The 12539-nt window shown below is 38.6% G+C and overlaps 1 protein-coding gene across 1 annotated transcript in view; it reads right to left on the reverse strand.

Annotated features, from left to right (window-relative positions):
• Positions 1 to 11953, reverse strand: part of LOC104528857 (myosin-IIIa) — a gene marked incomplete at its 5' end in the record, with an annotated part of 53521 nt that extends 41568 nt beyond the window's left edge. The window contains 4 exon segments of the mRNA XM_029086221.1: positions 7634 to 7789; positions 8185 to 8250; positions 10589 to 10734; positions 11877 to 11953. Of these exon segments, the coding sequence (XP_028942054.1) occupies positions 7634 to 7789; positions 8185 to 8250; positions 10589 to 10734; positions 11877 to 11953 (445 nt within the window).
• Between the last annotated feature and the right edge of the window lie 586 nt (positions 11954 to 12539).

The following is a 12539-nucleotide window of genomic DNA, read 5'->3' on the forward strand; positions in this document are numbered from 1 at the left end:
GAATCTACATTGCCCTGATGGAAGAGAGGGACCAAGTCTTTCCAGTTTTACACCCAGATATTTTGCAGGCTACTCACGAACTGCTGTTAGGACCCTGGAGCTCCATGGGAAAGCAATCCACTTCCCAATGTTTTCTTTCCTTTAGTATTTACAACAGACCAAAAAAGACTGTTTGTAGATACATTTGTAAGGATGATGGTGAGGATGAATTACACAGAGGTGAAAAGCAACATGAATACTACACAGCACAGTACCAGAGCCTTAATACTGCCATGCAATACAGAACATGCCTATGGGCCCACATGCCCCTCTATATATGCCCATCATTCCCCTCTATAACCCGCACTCCTATTTATACCTCTTTTTAACAGTTTCAGTTGAAAATCTAAATTTGGACAGTTGAAACAATTTCTCCTTATTCCTGAAGGTCATTTTGTGTCCAGAGGATGCATCTACTATCAATATGACTTTGAGAAAGATCTATCAACACGTACATGAGGGAAAGATGCAGAAACTGCAGGACTATGTTAAGCTCAGCTGTTCTATTTTTTCCATTGCCAAAGGAAGACCCAAAGCAAGACATCTGTCAAGTTATGCTTTCCATTTCTGGTGGAATTGTTACACATTGAATACACATTTTTTTTTTAAATGCTACTGTCTACCAGTGAGAGTGATATTTCCCAAGATTTGTTTCAATTACCATTTTTCATTTAGTGTAGGAAGTTAACAAGGGCCTTGCAGGGAGGGAGGGGAATGCTTCAGTCATGGAGACTTTTCTTTTTCTATTATTTTTTTTTTCTTTTAAGGAAACAATCTCTATTTATGCCAGGGAAGTTTAATAACATAAAAATGATTCTCCTGTAATCCCCTTCAGCTGACATTATGAGAACACTAGTGCTTGTTAAACCAGATTATATTCTCCGTTCTCGAGAGTACAGCAGAGCAGCAGATTTGCAGAATACAGTATTTTCTGCTTTGCTGTCAAAGGGCACAGACTCCTCAAGGGCAGTTATACTGCTTCACTTGCTAAAACTCCAACCACTTAAAAAAACCACATCAGTGCTGTTGACATCAATGCTGAAATTTCATTATCATCACACACATAGACATTGTGAACTGAAATAACCACGTTTCTCTGTTCTGTTCAAATCATTCATTGGAGGCATTAGATCTTACAGCCATGCTCAGCAAGCAATTCAAGTAGCTAAAGGCCAGAAACATCAACCCAGTATGGACAAGAAAATGAGTCAAGGCAGCATTGTTTCTGTGCGTCCTCCTTCACACCCCCCTACTTACCTTTCAAGACTCAGTTAAATCAAAAGGAGGCAACTGCAGCTTTTTCTTCTTCAAATTGTCAGAACATATTTAAGAGACTTCTGATAGTTCCAAAAATACCATGAAAAGGGAAGTGTGACTCATGATGCCCTGTTGAACTCTCTGCCTAAACTGATTGGAGAATCATCGACAGACTGAGAAGTGACAGAAAAAGGGCTGGCCTTAGTCTGTGTGTAAAGAAGAAACTAAAAATAAACAAGTTTTCTGTAAGGTGAAGGTGGGAACAGCTGTACACCTCCCTGCAGTTACAAACAGCATTGAAAGTGAAAAACTGAAAAGAAGCAACACAGAGAAACCTGTACAGGATCTGATACTGCTGATAATTCTATTTCTCTCAAGGCTGCACAAAGCAATATTAATTCACACTTAAAATAAAAATTTTGTTTTCAACAGATGTATCTGGTGAAATATGCTTATACGCTTAAATAAAACTATAGTCTTTTACCTATGCAAAAACTGTACCCGAATTTATAAAAGTCTTATTGATAAGACTCTGGCTGTGTCTGCACAATGTTTTGCAGACAAACCTGTACTCCTTCTATGTTTAAATGATTGCACAGCACGGGCTGCAGTCTCAGGGAGCTGTGTTCAAGCTTATGTGATTTTGCTGAGGGTAGAGTGCTTCCCAGTGGAGCTACTGGGCTTTTGATTCAGAGGTGGTCCATGTCCAGCCAGTTGAGTCATGTCCTGCTCCGCACCATTTGACAAAGTCTGTGCTGGTTTACCACGCCCTGCAAAATACTGCATGCCCTGTAGGGCTCTGCAGATTATTGGTCCTTCAGAATAGGCTCACGAAATGACTGTATCCTCTGATAAATTTCAGGGAAAAACATGTGTTCTTAACTGAGCAAATAAGAGATTTCTAAAAGGACTCTTTGGGATTAGTTCTTTATTGCCTTCATGCATCAGGTCCATGTTCTGTGGTGAGAATCATACTGTGAAGATGAAGGGGAAGCTCCAAAAGTGAGCAATGCCTGGTGAGGCATCCCACCTGCACGAGAAATACGCTGCTGAGCAAGTGGACTGACACAACAGTAAAGTAGCATTTGCAGAGCTTTACTCCCAGGAAGTCCTGAATGCAGGAGGAACTTCTTGCTCCTGTTTTGCTTCAGGAGGTAAACTGTTCTCCATTCAGGCATCACTGTTGCTCATTGTATTGCACAGAAGGAGACTGGAACCACATTCTTATATTGCTATAGAGACATGTATTAGCTAGAAGCATGTGGGTCTGGAGATCTGCTTATTCTAAGCCCAAAACATCTTTATTGCTCCTACAACCTGAGAGAAGTTTGCATAGCCATCCTACATAGGAGCGTCCTCAGTGCAGCAATACACACTCCTTGTTGGTACAACAAAGCCCACACTGAGTTACAGGAGAGGAAGAAGTGGTTTAAAGTACTCTGGAAATCCAAAGCCTTGGGCTTAAGCCCCTACTCTGATACGGATTTCATCTGGAGACCCTGACCAGCACTGTACTCTGTGCGAGCTATCTTACTCTGGTCCTCATGCTGCCTTTGTCAAGTTAGTGTGGTGATCTCCTACCCTCTGCTACAACCCACCCTGCAGAGCTGAGCTTGAAGGATTGCTGTCAGCTGCTTTCCACTGGCAGGATGAGTCAGAGAGACAGAGAGAGAGAGAACACCCCAAAAATAAGTGACACAAGTCTGTGCATCTAGGGAAAGTCATGGAAGGAAACTATATAGTACTGCCTACTTTTAATAGGGGTGAATAAATTGACAACCACATTTGCACATGTTGTACATGTTGTACATGAACTTCTATGAACTAACCTCCCTGAACTTGCCAAATAGCTAAAGAGAGAAACTCTTTAGCACCCTGTCACTGGATTTCAGTGCTATCCCTTCATGGTCAATACAGAAGGACAAACTCTTAGAAGAGTAATTCAGCTCACCCAAAAGCCCTTGCTTTGAATCACTTCACAGTAAAATGGGTCTCTTTCCTATATTTATTCAGAGGGCATATAAAGATGAGGCTCTTAATGTGGGGACCAGAGTCAGTTCCTGAAATCTAGGTGCAGTGAATATCCCTCACATATGCAGCTTATTCTGGAATGAGTCATAATTCCCAGGAAATACACGGGGTACTAATCATTGCATATTTCTGCAGAGATTATTGTAAAAGAAGTCAAGATTAAGACAGCCAAACAACTCAAGATAAAAGTCTTACAAGCCTGACTGTCAGGTATAGATGCGACAGTTCTGAAGGCCATTTCAAAGACAGCTATTTCTGTTGCAAAGTAAAACTCTTTACAAAGCAGTTTCCCCCCTCGTTTGGCCTAGCAAGAAGTGTATTTTTAGAACAGTTTTTGGGTATATGCTGCAGCACTCATTTCTAATAACTATTATTTTCATCACTAATTACAAATTTTAACATCTATAACGTGATTTACAAGAATGTAAGTATGTGATTGAGGGATAGGATAAAAATGAGAGGAAACTTAAGCAGTGTCCAAAGGTGAATGATCAGGGTCAAATTAGGTTATTGTTTCTTCATTAGAGAATTTGTCTTATTTTCATTAAAGATAGTACAATAAATTCCATTATCATGCTTTTTGTGTCACTATCAACACATAAAAGCAATGTAATCCTGTATTTAAAGAGCTACGTGGTCCTAAGGACTGGAGTAACAGATACAAGATGAAGTTTATTTGTATAAAGCCTCAAGATCATACTACTAGGATTAACAGAATTATTTCTACTAGTTGAAAGTTCATAAATTTCAAAAGACTGAGGGAAAAAAATATCAAGATGATTATGAATAATGAACCCCTCCAAAAAGAGACAAATATCACCTTATGAAGTTGTACAATGAAATAGGCTTTTCTTGCTGCAGTCCTGATAAAGGCAACTCCTGCAGAAGCCCAAGACCCTTGTCCTGAAAGTGACCCCGCTCACCAGGATTTCACAGTTCAGAGAGAAACCAAATGCTAACCAACAAAGCCACAAATTAAATACACTTAGTATGCAACTTGGCCTGCTTCACCTCCTCCTTAACATGAATTTAGCTGCCATAGTTTACTTCTTCATTCCAAAAAGTAGATTTTAGAGATGTTTCAGTTAAGATGCTATGGGAACACATTAATCTAGCAAGAGACATTTTCTCATGCTCTTCCCATTGTAATTTCTCCAATGTGAGAGCTGAGCTAGGAAAGGTTAAGTTGCAAACAGATTTTTTTTAGCATAAAGAAGTGATGACTTTAAAGAAAAATGAATTGCAGTTTTTCAAAGTCAAAAAGTGGAATCTGATGAAGTTCATTGCTAAGATTCATGCATTTTTGAGCCTTGAGTAGCACAAGACATGTTTGTGCTATAAGACTGTTCAGAGACTAATGAAAAACAAGCATAATCTTCCACCATGTTCATTAAGTCTGGAGCAGATTTCTTTGGTTACTCAGGAGGTTAGTGGGCTCTGTTCCCCTTTCTATGTGTTTGGAAAGGATGCAGCACAATGATCTAAAGCCAGTTTCTTCTTCACTGGAATAGCAATAATGAGAAGGTTCAGAGGGCTGAGTGCAATGCCCTGATAACTCAGTGACTCATAAATGTTAGAAAATACCTCAGGAACAATGGTGCTAAAGGAAGTGACTGTAGGGTGGCTCCACTCTGCGCCTAGAGATCACACACCCGTCCCAAGGAGACATGGTACACAAAGATCAGATCCAAGGACCTGGCCTTCTGCAAAAACCTCTTAGAATGTGACGCAACCTAACATGATTTCTTTCTGTACTTTACCAACTGCACACTTAGAAAATAAGATGACAACATCACAACTGCAACAAGAACACTACCACTGCAGAAGGCAGTCAGAGCCGAATTACACCTCAGCATGCTCAGTAAAGGGTGATTTGATGTGGAGTGAACACAAGAATAGTGTCCACAGGAAGATCCAGTGGACAGACCTCAGCTATTAACTTCCAGATATTTTACTTTTTTCTTTTGAAATACAAAATATTTATTAATAAAGTATAATTTGAAGAGGAGAGGAAACACATACTGAGAAAATAACTAGATTCCTTACTTTCAGCTTGAAGTCAACATTACCAAATTTCTTGAGTTTATATGGCATGCCTATTTATACAACACGACACAGGACGAAGGATTTCTTCACTCAGCGTAAGGAAGGGTTCTTTAATCCCTTAAACTACTTGCCTCTCAGTGACAGCAAGCAAGAGAACCATGCCTTCACATTATGGACCACGAGACCATAAGCTGGAGATCAGGAAGGAGCTTTGCAAGGAAAGTTGCCAGCAATTGGTGAAAGTTCAGGAATTTCACAGTAGATACCTAACACACCACTGTAAAAACAATCCCAGATCAGGATAATCAAGAAAAGAAACTGAGGAGATTTTTACAAGGAGACTCTTCCAGGTGACTTGTCACTACACAGGTTATGTCTTGACTCTGAATCAGATTTACGTGGTACTTCTGCACAGACTTCTGTTGACACCATTTGCTCTGTGCAGATTGAAGGTCAGAAGACACATATGATTAGTAGTTAAAGACTTTTTAAAAAGTATGACTACTGAATTCAAAGATCTGTGTATAATCTTTTTATCATTCAAAAGAAGAAAAACTAAATGCCATTGTGTAGTAATGTCCTGTATAGGCCTGGAATTCTAATTTATTCTAAAGTGAAATGATGTACATGCTCGACTACAATTTCAGCTACTGGAAAATAATCTCTGCTTTTCTTGCTTGTACAGAGATAGCAGTAGATATTAAGATGGTTATTCTTATTGTTGCTAGGAGAAGGCTAATCTTTTTATGCATTCACCGGTATGAAAGACAATCTTCTAGCAAATGTAGTAAATAAACATGTTAAAGTTGAAGTGATTATATGTACAGTGACTGTAAAGTGTGATTTTTACTTCCATTCTTTCATACTACCTTCACTGGTCTCAGGTATGAAAAGACTTGGTTAAATCAGTGCAAATGAGATTTAAACTAGTATCGGCATACTTGTTAGTATTTAAAACTGCTAAACTGAAATATGGGCACTACACATCAAGCTACAAGTTTAACCATGGCATTTCAATTACAGCCTTAGTTATATAAGCAATTTTTTTGGCACAGATTCAGATAAGGAATTATTATTATTTTCAGAAAGAAAATTTCATCTTCCTTTGGGAAAATTTATGTAGAAATTACCCTTGATCAACTGTAAAAGCAGAAGTAACTTCATCCCATAGTAATACATTCCCTTAAACCATGGTTCATATGAAGACTGATCAGTTAATAAAACACAGTCTAAACAGGATGGAGAAAGTGCCAATAAACTGTCCTGTTCCTGTGCCATTTGACTGCTCTACGCGCATGCAAATTTAGTCACTTTCTTTATGTTTGTATTGTATAGGAAAAGAAAGTTAAGGTAATTTGCTTTATGCAGCATTTACATGAAGAAATGAAAGGGTTTTGAAAAAAAGAATGAGACAATAGAAAACAAACGTGATTTCTATAAAATGGGTGAAAAAGCTCACAATATTTAATTGACTAAGAAGCTTTATTTTAAAAATTATTTAGGCTTTGACAGGACACAAGTGTCACAAGTGTTTATTATATTATTATATTATATTTACTTATTTTACCACATTGTTTTCCTGTGTTTTATAAATAAATACTTTTTAAATTTGGGAATACATTGCTGTTTTATTGCTCAGCACAGACATCCAATAAGCTTATTTCAATTCCAGAATCTTTCTAGATTAAGCAAATGCCAAGTCTGGTTTTTTTTAAATTGCAAAATTGTCAAGCCATTTTCAGTTGTTTTAAATAAAAGCCATCAGGTGGTAAGTGATTTATGTAGAATTGATATTACTAAATGTCAGTGGAAGAAAGAAAGTATCTATTCAATAAGACATAAGATTTGCAGCATGCAAAACAAGGTCTGTTACCACTATCACTTCTTTCAGTTGGTAGCATCAAATTCTTGCAGGAACCTGACTGGTTATTTTTAGCATACTTTCTTAAACTAAACATTAGCTGACAATGCAAATGTAAGAAAATACAAAACATTAATTTCACCTAACCTTAGCTTTCTGAAAGCTGAGATCCTAATCTGAATCGTGAATCACAGGAGAATCTAAAATTATTTCATCCCATGTGTGAATTATGATGCCCTTCTCTTTCCATTGGCTCTACAGAGGATGCCAAAGATTAAGCTCTCTATTTTTTGGACAGCTAAAGTTATGAGAGGTAAATCCTTCTCTGAGTGACAGCCATTCTGAAACAGTGAAAATATCAAAATTGACCAAACTGGCCTACTTTTTAGGTACTTTTACCTTGCCTTTTCAGTGACTCCCATTTGTTGATGAACATCAATAAATTCCATGAGCTGCTTTTGTAGCACGCTTTCTTTTCCTTCAATTTGCTTAATAAAATCATGCTGCAAAAGGCTAGATACTGTCGGACGCTTCTCATAATCTTTAGTCAAGCACCTGTGCTGGCAGAAAAAGCACATGATCACTGAGCGATAGCTCTTACGTTTTGAAATGCTTGTCTGTAGTTCATTCAAATAAATACATCCATCTTAATCGCAACAGCTCTGTACTGAAAACTGTTAAGAACTGATGAGTCCAAGAAGTTAAATTACCACATTTTAAAACTAAATATTCTTTAAATAAAGAAGAACAGAAAAATCAGTGTGTTAAAATATTGTTATTTCATGTTTTAAATCTGGAGCTTCACTTGGAATTAAAATTGTATTTATAAACTAGGTTTTTAAGGAAAAATATTAGTAGCAACAGATTTCCATGGAGAATACAAAGATATTTTACATATGACATTTACACATGTTCCATATTCAGCTACAGTGGTCTCAGTTGTTACTCACTTGTTAATGAAGTCATTGAATTGAGGTGACCACAGTTCAGGCTGCTGTAGTGTTGGAGGAGGATTCCTGCAAAGGTCAGTGTGATGATAAGTTAATAAGCTACTCACTTGACAAAACAATGTGTGAAGGTAGGTTGAGTAATGAGTTTCAGAAGGCCACTGAAAAAAGATATTGATTTCCACCGGTAAAAGGAGCACGGGTAGATGATACAACACCTCACTGGTTCTCCTACTTTACATAACTAACAAGGAGAAATAGCATGGAGATGATCTACCAAGCGTAGCTAAGAATCACTATTATTTTTTCAATCAAATCAATAAACGGAAATGAAACTAACAACCCATTAATCACTATTCACTGGTAATGGCAAGTTTCTATTTTCAAGCCTGAAACAATATGTCTTCTTAAGAGAACTTTTAAAAAGAAATTCTATTTTAAGTTTTCCCAGAAGGACTGAATTAATCAACTTGCTGAACAAAGTCACAGAAGGAACTAGCTCTTTATTAACTATTTCTCATTCATCAGAAGATAATCAGAAGTCAAGTGAAGGACTGAATACAGATCTATTGTAAATAAATACAACTACTTTCTTTTCTGTTAAGTTGGAGCTGTTTATTCAAAGTTTTAATTTGATTCAAATTATTTTAACAGCCTTCTTCCATTCAAACAGAGATGCCATTTTCACTGAGTGTAGTCATGAAGACAAAAGGAATCAACTATAGACAAGGTGACTTTTCTGTTTTCAATCAATTGTCATAACTGCTTTTCTTTAAGTGCTACTTAATGTTTACTCTATCACTTTCAGGTTTTACTTAATGGAATGAAAGAGTATTGATCTTGTATTCACTCCAGGGCAGAAGGGTGCCCAGTATCTGTAAGGGTATAAGCCAGATGTTTTTTTGAAGGCCTAGCTGAAATGACTGACCACAGCAGCTTGTAACTGCTTTTCCCATGGCAGGTAAAGGTGAGAAGAGCATTCATGTCCTCCTTCAGTGCCAAGTCAGCCAAGATTTCTTAAAGGCAAAGGTAATTTATACTAATTTGGGTGATTTGTCAGACAAGAATTTGAAGCACTCATGTATACTATGTGGTCTCAACTGCTGTGGTACTGCTCCAACTGTTAGAGTGAAATCCACAAAAATGCTGCATGATCATCCCCTACAGACTTGGAGATTGATGTTCTTTGAAATGCTGTAAGTGGAGCTTTTGGTACTTTCATCTCCAGCTTCAAAGAAAACATGAAAGAAGTTGCTATTTGCACTGTCCAAGGACAGCAACACTGGAACTGCTGGGAGGAGCACAAGCTAATGTAAGGTGGCAGTCTAAATGTATGTGAGTGGTGGAACAATACTTTGCTTCAAAGGACATGAGATAACTCTCGAGGATAGGTATGAGGCCTGCTAACCACAGTGGCATACTGTGAGTCTGTATTTCTATCATAAGTCATTCTCTCCATCAGAATACACAGGACTCAGCTAAGTCCTCTGCTCATGTATATTGGGCAGTAGTCCACTCAGGAGAAGGTCTTATGGCTTTTTCTCAATGTAGCCACAGTCAGTTCTGAACTTCCTAATGTGTAGACAAATACAGAAAATACAGCTGGACAAAGTCTTTTTGTAGACAACTAGCTGAATATGAGTCAGTAGTGTGCCCAGGTGGCCAAGAAGGCAAATAGCTTCCTGGCTTCTATCAAAAATAGTGTGGCCAGCAGGACTAGGAAAGTGATCAACCCCCTCTGTACTTGGCACTGGTGGCATCTCAAACACTGTGTTCAGATTTAGGTCCCTCACTACAACAAAGACATTGAGGAGCTAGAGCGTGTACAAAGAAGAGAAACAACCCTGGTGAAGGGTCTAGAGAGCAAGTCCTATGAGGAAAAGCTGAGGAAGATGGGGTTGCTTAATGTGGAGAAAAGGAGGTTGAGGGGAGACCTTATCGCTTTCTACAAATACCTAAAAGGAGGTTGCAGCAAGGTGGGTGTCAGTCTCTTTTCCCAGGTAATAAGCGATAGAACGAGAGAAAACGGCCTCAAGTTGCGTTAGGGGAGGTTTAGACTGGATATTACGATTTTTTTTTTTCAACAAAAGGGTTGTCAAGCATTAGAACAGGCTGCTTAGAGAAGTGGTTGAGTCAGCATCCCTGGAGGTATTTAAAAGATGTAAACGTGGTGCTTACTGACATGGTTCAGAGGTGGACCTGACAGTGGTAGGTTTACAGCTGGACTTGATGATCCTAAATGTCTTTTCCAACCTAAATGATTCTACAGTTCTACAATTTCTAACCTCTTCCTAGTATAAATAATAGCAGAAACTCCACATACTTATACAGTCAAGTTCGAAGAAAGTAACAGTTAAGGAAAAAGTTCAGTCTAACCTGGCAAGAAATAAACACATCAATATATTACCTTGGTATTTTGAAGAGTGCCCTCATAGGGTGCAAATCAGCAAGGGGTGGGTCTCCATCTCCCAGCTCTATTGCAGTAATACCTAGTGACCAGGCATCACATCTGGCATCATAGGAGCTATCTAGCTGCTGCTCACAGGCAATTACCTATTGGAGTAAAAGACAGAGATGGTCACTGGATGGTTAAATGTCTGAATTTAACAGTACATCCACAGCTGGGGAAATCTCTTACAGGATGGAACACTGGGTGAAATAAAGACTTGCACACATTTAGCAAGCTAAAGCAGACTGTTACTGAAAAAGGCAATGCTTAAACTAGAGAAAGCAGGTGTCTCTGAACACCAGGTTCTCTGACTAGATTGTCCCTGATCTGACAAAAAGGTGTAAGTCCCTGGCTTTTTTAGCTGAAGGTGGTAAACTGCATCCCATGGCTGAGGGAAGCAGAAGGAAACTCAGCAACCTTAAAATAATGGAGCTATACTGCTCTCTCTACGAAGTGAAACAAGCAGGGAAGCAGAAGCTGAATTCATTGTCTCCTGCTGGGTCCTTATTCAGCCAAATCAGCCAATTTCAAGACCAACCTAATTTCTTGACACCGTGTTTGCCACTGGATTACAGTAAATGTATTTCATACACATTCCAGCTCATTCACAACGACAGATGTATCTCGAATTTTTCATCCCATTAGCTACAGGTCTAAACCAATGTGTATCCCATTAGCTACCTGGCTGGATCAATTGTATACACAGGGTATGTTTATAAAAGTACATGTATATAAACAGAGTATATAAACTTCAGGCTGGAAAAATCTCCAAGGATACATAGTAAATCTTATTTATTCATAATAACCTCTTCCATTTCTTGCTGTCAGCCATGGATATATAGTGTTAAAAACCTTCCAGGTGCAGAAATCCCAAAATAAAACTAATAATGTATCACAGTACCACCCCGGGGCTCCTTCCACCCATGGAGAGATGAGGTACCTCTAGTTTCAGGGCTTGTAAGGCTGGAGAGAATCAATAGTAACACTCTCTCCTCTTTAACATTTTAGTAAGCAACTCAACATCCTGCTCTCTGGCTCTAACCTTGTAATTTCAAAAATAAACCTTATTTTAACTTAATCCTTGCACAGATGTAAGAAAAAAAGTTTAAAATGCTATTTTAAAGGACACTGCTTTTTAATATGCTGAAAGGTCCACTGGTCAGGAAGAAACACAAAGAAAGAGCAGAAATGCAGAATGCAGCAGCTTGAATGCCACTGACCAAATGTTTTGAAAAATGAATCTAACCTCTGGAGCCATCCAGAACGGGGTGCCCACCGAGGTGTTCCGACGGAGACGAGTGCTGGTCAGCTGAGCAGACACACCTGGAAGAACGAAGGGAAGATATTATCAGAGCCACTGCTGTTTCCATCCAAGACAGCCCTTCTGAATGGTGCCATCCTCATCTTGTCATGCTGTGACTTCCTCTGCAGGCGAATCTCAAATACATCTTTCAAGTTCTCTGGAAAGAGAGGCCCAGTCCTCAAAGGTTCTCAGCACTTCAGCTGAGGTTCTCTGCATCCTTTGTTTACAGTGACTTCAGTAGGACCAGGATTTAGTCCCAAACGAGCATTTCATTAGTAATCTGACACCATATATTTTGACTGGCTAATTACAGTTTTTCTATATCCTGTTTTAAGAGAGCAGTAAAGCTCCTAGGGAGGGGAAAGTACTGTACCTTCCACAGTTTTGTTTTTTTCTTTTAATGCTCACTACTGACACTAGACCTCTGTTTCATTATTTATAAATTTCAGGTTGAACACTATAAAAGACACTTATCCTCATCTCCTAGCTGCTCTGCCATAAAAAAGAAACAACAAAACAGTGAAACCTCTAAAATTCTTACAGAAACAGAAGTCTCTCCATGCTCAAAGCACATTCTCAAAGCAACATCAAATGGCTGCAAATCAG

The sequence above is a fragment of the Antrostomus carolinensis genome, unplaced genomic scaffold, assembly GCF_000700745.2.
Source record: "Antrostomus carolinensis isolate BGI_N321 unplaced genomic scaffold, ASM70074v2 scaffold4438, whole genome shotgun sequence".
Classification (NCBI taxonomy): Eukaryota; Metazoa; Chordata; class Aves; order Caprimulgiformes; family Caprimulgidae; genus Antrostomus; species Antrostomus carolinensis.